Source organism: Salvia miltiorrhiza, unplaced genomic scaffold (genome assembly GCF_028751815.1).
Source record: "Salvia miltiorrhiza cultivar Shanhuang (shh) unplaced genomic scaffold, IMPLAD_Smil_shh original_scaffold_302, whole genome shotgun sequence".
Lineage (NCBI taxonomy): Eukaryota > Viridiplantae > Streptophyta > Magnoliopsida > Lamiales > Lamiaceae > Salvia > Salvia miltiorrhiza.
The window spans coordinates 570,200-578,432 of record NW_026651523.1 but is presented as its reverse complement, the minus strand read 5'-3'; the positions used below and the strand labels follow the sequence as shown (position 1 = coordinate 578,432).

The 8,233-nt window shown below is 30.5% G+C and overlaps 1 protein-coding gene across 1 annotated transcript; it reads left to right on the top strand.

The window, feature by feature from the left end:
* The first annotated feature begins 5,945 nt into the window (after positions 1–5,945).
* Positions 5,946–7,672, top strand: LOC131003971 (uncharacterized). The gene is made up of 2 exons (XM_057930545.1): positions 5,946–7,088; positions 7,280–7,672. Exons 1-2 carry the CDS (start codon positions 6,109–6,111, stop codon positions 7,482–7,484), a joined length of 1,185 nt encoding a protein of 394 aa, XP_057786528.1. The 5' UTR covers positions 5,946–6,108; the 3' UTR covers positions 7,485–7,672.
* The last annotated feature ends 561 nt before the right edge of the window (positions 7,673–8,233 follow it).

The following is an 8,233-nucleotide window of genomic DNA, read 5'->3' as shown; positions in this document are numbered from 1 at the left end:
TAACCGATATAATAAAAATGGACAATTAAGCACGCAGGTGTCACCAAAAAAAAAAAAAAAACTAGCATTTGCACGTTTGCAATACATGAAAACGTTTGTATGTTTCTTTTATAAGTATAAAAAATAAAAAATGAAAGAAAAATGAAAGTAAAAAAGAATTAAAAATTGACTTATTTTTAAATAGAGGAGAGATGAGATTTTTTTTAAAGTTGTAATAACTTTTATAATTTAAATATAATATATATATATATAAAATATATCAATTAAAATTATTGTCATGTTCTTTAATTTGATATGCATATTAAATAATTTTATGATTAGTCGAATTTCACAAATTAAAAAAAAAACTAAATTGAAAAATAAGAAGAAAAAAAGAAAAAAGTATAGATAATTTTATTATAATCATAAAATTATCACCTCATTTAATAATTGATTTAAAATTATTTAAAATAAAAAATTTACCCTTTTAATATACTCCCTCCGTCCCTAAAATAACTTCCTCTTTTTCCATTTTGGGACGTCCCCCAAATAACTTCCTCTTTCTTTTTTTCCATTTTTGGAAACCTACCCCACCACTAATAATACTTTATTTATTCTTACTTTTCACTTTTCACCACTTCCAATACTAATTATAACACTTTTCACAACTTCCAATAATAATTATATCACTTTTTCTCCACTATCAATACACTTTACAACTTTTTATTAAAACCCGTGCCGTCCCCAAAGAGGAAGCCATTTCAGGGACGGAGGGAGTATTATAGATTATAGGTAAAAGAAATCAAATTGTCAATCCAGTGTAAACAAACATTACATTACAAGTATATTAATGGACTATGGGGAAGGTTTTTGCGCTTGGATCGAGTATGGGGGGATCAACGCTCTAGGGGGGTCGAGTTCAGGGACCAATATGCACCTTTTGCCCTATTAATAATTATTCTGTTCGCCCATAAAAATAGTCTATTTTTGCCATTTAAGGACGTTCACAAAAATTAGTCTCATTATATTTTTGGTAAGTTTACATCACATGATAGATCTTTTTCTCCACTCACAATAAAATAATTATCATTATTTACACTACTTTTTAAGTGTGGTCCTTCATCCATTCACAATACACTAATTATTTTTATTAAAATTTGTATCATCACTTTTAAAGACTATTTTTTGTGGACGAATAAAATATAAAATATATACATAATTTATGCGAATGTAAGATCACAATCATCGCGCTAGGGAGATACACTAGTATGATAAATATTTAATGATATATAAATTACATACATTAAATTGTTTTGTGGGCTAATATCTTTATATATATAAAAAGCAAAGTAAATGTAATTTAATTCAATTGCAAGGATATAATTGGAAATTGAGTAAAAAAATTATAAAACAACTTAACAAACTGGCGACTACTACTTCCTACAAAACCGTGCCTTTTTCCTTTTTTTAAGGTACAACTCATTGTTTTCATTTAATTGAAAATTGTGTTTCAAATGTAGTCAACTGTTCATTTTATATATATATATATATATATATATATATATATATATATATATATATATATAGGGGGCGGTTATTCAATAAACCACCCTTATTTTAAGAATTACGAACCAGCAAAAATGCATGAATTTTATGTATAACACGCATGAATAAACTGTATAAAGGTATGAATATCGAAAAAATAATTTTTTGCTACCTTTGAGATTCGAACTCATGACCATGAATATATCCAACAAGGTGATGAATCAACCGTAGATCTTGATGATCTAAGGGCTGAAAATGGTTTTTAATTTATATTTTAATAAGCGTTCTTATTTTAGCCTTCCCCTATATATATATATATATATATATATATATATATATATATATAGAGTAAAATTTTGAAGTAGCCAAAATGAAGCATAAAACACAATTTATGGTCAAACATTGAAAAAACACAAATTTTGGCCATTTTTATTGATTTGGACGTTTTTACCCTTCATGAGGCGGACTGGGTAGGATCAGGCACGTGGGTCGCGTGCAGGGTCGGGTTAGGCACTTATGGCACTATTAGTGCCATAAGTGCCAAGATTTTACTTTGGTTTTATTTTGAATTTCCGATGGCACTTATGGCACTATTAGTGTCATAAGTGACATCGGAAATCCAAAATAAAACCAAGTAAAATAGCCATTTTGGCACTTATGGCACTAATAGTGCCATAAGTGCCAACGGAAATTCAAAATAAAACTAAGTAAAATGGTCATTTGGGCACTTATGGCACTAATAGTGCCATAAGTGCCATACGTGCAGCACAAATACAGAAACAACAACATCATTTAAACCTGAAATGGAACATCTAAACCCTAAATGGAATATCTAAACCCTAGGGGGAAGTGTGCACTTATGGCACTAATAGTGCCATAAGTGCCATACGTGCAGCACAGATCATATCAGATCAGATCTGTCGATGGCTGAAATCGAAGAAGACGAAGATCAGATCTGCCGATGGAGGAGGCGGCGCAACGATCAGATCAGATCCACCGCCGCCGCCTCATCAGATCAGATCCACCGCCGCCTCATCAGATCAGATCTGCCGCCGGCGCCGCCTCATCCTCTGCCACCTGACCAACCTCCTCCACACCGCCGATTTCAGAGGACCGGATCTCCTCCACCGCCGTCGCCTCATCCTCTACTCCGACGAAGTCTACCCAAGCCGCGAGAGCTACGACAAATTCTCCAAGCTCGGCGCCGCTGGAGAGAGAGAGAGAGGGAGATGAGAAAGAGAGAGGAGAGAGCGGCAGCCGAGATGAGAAAGAGAGAGGAGAGAGAGAAGGGTAGAATAGTCATGACATACAAAAAATGGCCAAAATTTATGTTTTTTCAAATGGTGGACAAAATTTGGTGTTGTATGTTGAATAGGGTCATTTGGCCCTATTGTTTCTATATATATATAGGGAGAGGTTCAAGAAAGAACCATAAATAAAAAAAGAACGGAGAACCATTTTCAGTCATTCGATCATCAAGATCTACGGTGGATGCATCATCTTGTTGGATGAATATAGAACCTGGGTTCGAATCCTGAAGGGAGCATTTTTTTAAAATATTTTTAGTGCATTAATTTTAATTTTAACAGCGAATGCATTAATTTTTACAGTGAATGCATTAGATTTGATGGTTCTCCCGTTCTCACAAATAATGTAGTTCTCTCTAGAACCACACCATATATATATATATATATATATATATATATAGAGAGGAAGGCTAAAATAAGAACGCTTCTTAAAATATAAATTAGGAACCATTTTTAGCCCTTAGATCATCAAGATCTACGGTTGATTCATCACCTTGTTGGATAAATTCATAGTCCTGAGTTCGAATCCCAAAGGTAGCAAAAAATTATTTTTCGCAATTCATGTCTTTATACAGTTTATTCATGTTTGTTATACATAAAATTCATGCATTTTTGCTAGTTCGTAATTCTTAAAATAAGGGTGGTTTATTGAATAACCGCCCCCTATATAGATATATATATATATATATATATATATATATATATATATATATATAATAAGAAAATTAATTATTATATATCTCTAAATAAACTCAAAAAAAAATAATTTTTTATTTTCTTATTTCTCTTTATTTATTTATTTATAATACTTTGATTATTATATTATGCATTTAAAATTAATTTAATGTATAAAATATATGAATAAAACAAAATAACATTACTATAAAAAGACATCAAATTACAAATTATAGTCTATTTGTGCATATCACATGTTGTGCATATTTTTTTATCAGATTAAATCAATAAGTATAAAATATTCATATATATTACTCGAGTTTAAAATTATGTGTAAATTATTTACATAAAAAAATTTCTAAAAATATGTTATCAGATATTATCATTTTCTTGATTTTGATTTTAATTTTCAATATTTATTTCATCATCAAATAAATGAAAATTAAATTCAAGATTCAATAATCCAAATTTTATTGAATCAAAAGTTATAAGAGATAAAGAAAATCTTACATGTTTTAATTAATTTGTTCAAAATTAGTGTTGTTTTCTAAATATGACAACTTTTTTTTAATTAATGTATGTATTTTTTATTTTATTTTATCTTTGATAGGTATTAAATTAAGTTTGAATGTCTTTACGTGTTTATTAATATGTCAAAATTATGTGTTGAAATACGATCTGTCAAGGACCAATATGCTTAATAGCAACCATTTCCATCCCTTAAATTATGAAGATTTTTGGTGAAAGTATAGCTTTGATGACTGAATTTTTGGTTTAAAGTTTGAATCTCATAGATTGACTTGAATCTCATAGATTTTTTTTTAATTCATCATTTTTCACACTAAATTAATAATGTTACATAGAAAATTCATACAAAACTTATTTTATGCGATAAATCTGGTTTAATTTGTACAATTATAGAAACTCGCTATATAAGTAATTCATTTATATATAAACACATGTTATATTTTTGTATAAATTACATGCGTTATACTCCCTCCGTCCACGAAAGAACTTCCTATATTTCCTTTTTGAGACGTCCACAAAAGAACTTCCTACCTATTTTTGGACTATACCCCACCACTTATAATCCTCTTACTTTTCATATTTCACAACTCTCAATATTAATTATAACACTTTTTCACCACTCCCAATACACTCAACTACCTTTTATCCACTCTCAATACACTCAACAATATTTTTTCTTAAAACCCGTGTCACTCCCTCCTAGGAAGTTCTTTCATGGACGGAGGGAGTATTAAAATATTAGATCACTTTGCAAAAATGAATTACAATATCAAATTTTTAGTTTTATTAGTTTATATTAATATTATAAAACATATATATGCATATTTTACACGAGTCTAAATTCACATTTACCGCGCATAGCGCGGGAGGTATACTAGTATTATTTAGAAAGTACTAACAATTAAAAAATTATTAAACTTAATAAGGAATATTGTGAGTATTATTAATTAAAATCATGGATTATGATTGCAAATAAAATATACAAATTCAATTTTAATAATAATGGCGCACACAAAGTGGTAATGTAAATCAAAATTCATTAAATTACATGTGAATCGTTTTGTATAAGACGAAAAAATTAAAATTTATTATCAAATAATTTATGTTCAGTTACTTACAATAATACTACTCCCTCCGTCCACGAATTAAAGCTCTACTTGCACTTAAATTTTTGTCCACCAATCAAAGCCCAATTGTGTTTTTTGTACTTTTTTACTCTTCTTCTTTTCTTATCTTTACTACCCTTTGTCACTAGTAGACCCACCTTACAACAATTTTATCATTTTTATATTCTATATTTATTACACTTTACCACTGGTGGACCCACCACACAACACCTTTAACACTTTAGTCAACTACTTTATCGCTTTAGTAAATTATCCTTATATTTCACTCACAATACCTTTATTAGCTTTCTTAATCTCCGTGCCAAACATGAAATGAGGCTTTAATTCGTAGACGGAGGGGAAAATAAATAAATAATTACGCAGATATAATCGTACAAAAAAGATGATTTGATTCAAAAAATAAACTAGAAAAATTCAAATTAAATAAAAAGGGGTGCATGATATAGTATTGTAAAATTTAAAAACCTTAATTTTTTATTAATTGAAAAGGTATGGATTCCATATTAAACAAGAAATAAATAATTTATGAGTTAAATAGAATCCGTGGACTGAATCACGCTATAATTTTTTGTGAAATTATTTTATTTATATAAATATATTATATTTGTCTTTTTATATATATTTATTATACTTTTTTATATATTTGTGCATGCAAAACTAGTCTTTTTCTAACAGGAAAAGATATGGATTTGAAAAGAAGGCAAAATATAAATTCCATGTGGGTTTCGATAATAAAAGTCAATTCCATGTAGGTTTCGGTATAAAGTCTATTCCCTATTGTTGAGATTTATAAAACCGTAGCTTCTTCCCAAATCGATTAACCGTTTTTCAAATCAAAAGCCAATCCTATCGCGTCTTCTTTCCTCAAAGCTAAGAAATCGACAAAGCTTCCCCACCCAAAGATTGTTCGTCGGAGACGAGAGGTTATCATTAACCCCTTTTGCAGAATGAATGGTTTTTTTTTGAAACGCAAGTATGATGATGGTGGCGATAAAAATTATTTATCTTTATTTTCTGGGCAAGATTGGTCTAGGTGTGAAAATCATGAAAGTATAGTGCTTCCATTCTCTAAAAAATCTCGTATCCATGGTAGTAGTTGCGGTGGATTATTTTATTTTGACAATTTTAAAGGTAGGATTATAATTTGCAATCCAACCACCAAAACTTTCAAATCTCTTGATCCGCCCAAAATGCCAAACCCTCCAAATATAACAATGTTCAGTTGTAGCGGATTGGGATACGATCATATATCGGATGACTATAAAGTTGTAAGACGATTTTATCATAGTTACGGCACATATCTTGATACTGTGTATAAAGCTGAGGTATTTTCACTTAAAAGGGGTTCATGGAAGGAGATTAATAGTCATGTTGATGGATCCATCCTTGATACGAGGGTATGCACCGATGGTATTTATATTAATGGAGTTTGTTATTGGTTAGCAGCTTCATGGAAAGTTGTATCATTTGATTTTACGGATGAAAGGTTCTCCTTTTTCAATTTACCAGTGTTCTCCTCTTTCAATTCACCAATGAAGAATCTTTACGATTACGTGAAGTTTAGATATGATCTTATCAAAGTTAATGATATGGTGGGTGTTTTTCGCTCTCAAAAACCTCCACCACTTGGTCCCGGGTGTTTTGGATTTTCTACCACTTTTGAACTTTTCGTAAGAAAAGAAGGCTCATGGGTTCCTTGGTGCAATGTTCACCTTTGTGATATTGTGAGGCCGCTTCTATTAAATGAAGATCGATTTTTATTTCTTGAGAAACAACTAAGTGAGCGTCTCAGTCAATTAGTCGTTTATGATTTGAAAGCAGAGAAGTTAGAGGAGCTAGATATATATGATTATCGAGAAGTGATGACGATCATACCATATGTTGAAGACAGATTTCTACTGCGATATTCAAAACCAATGGGGGATAGGTATGATTCTCCTTTCTAGGTTATTTCTCTTGATGATTATTAATTCCGATTGTTAACTGTTGAAATGAGTTTACTGTGGAATGGTAAAATTTGTTGAATAATATATGTGCTTAATCATAGTTTGAATTTCTTGAATGACTTTGGTAACAAAAGCTTTGTCTTGATCACTTATGTCAAATTTATCATTACAGATCCTATAGTAAGGATGAGGAGGAGGAGGAGAATAGGGACAAGTTGTGGGAGTGGGAGAAGAAGAGGTGGATGAGGTTGAAGAAGAAGAGGATGAAGAAGATAAAGAGAAGGACAAGGACTATGATGAAGATTCGTCCCAAGTGCAAGTGGTGGATAATGTTGAACCACTATCTAAAGAGAAAGATTAGGGAGGACGATCGATGAAACATCGTCTAGTTTATAGTTTATATTTAAGCAGTCAATTTAGTCTCCTTTAATTTTGGCATTTTCTTCTTCTATTTCCATTTTGTGTTGTCGACTTCCTTTAGAATTGAGCTTGTGATAATTGCAGAATTGAGCTTGTGCTATTGCTGTATGTCTTAAGGAATAAAGTTTTTCTATTATTGACTATATTTGTTGACCTCGAGGCGCAGAATCTGGAGGATGATCTCGAGACTCTGAAGCAGCTCGGCTCCACGGCGGGGGATCAGAGTTGCTCTCCGAATGATGTCATGTAACACCCAGTGGAAGTGGTTAGATTATCACTATCATCTGTGCTATAAGCCTACTGCTATATTTTTCACATTAGTGTGAAGGGAAAAATATTGTCCTTTTTCTCTTCATCGGATACAACACAAACACATGATTACTAATCCCAAAATTTCGAAAATTTGGGTTCCTACATCTACTCAAATTCTTTAATATTTAACTAGTGTGTAACCCATCGAATTTCATAATTTATATAGAAAAATGAAAGAAATTATTTCATAATATATTTATAAATTATGGAGATTGTTCACTAAAAAAGTGTTCATATGTCATGTAAAATAGAAATATTTTTTAAAAAGAACTTTCATCCACTCTTTTTATTCCATCTATTTTACCTGCAAAAAAATCATAAAAATGAACAATATTTTCAAAATTCAATAATAAAGTTAATTGAATAATAATCATAGAAAGTTTATTCAATCTCT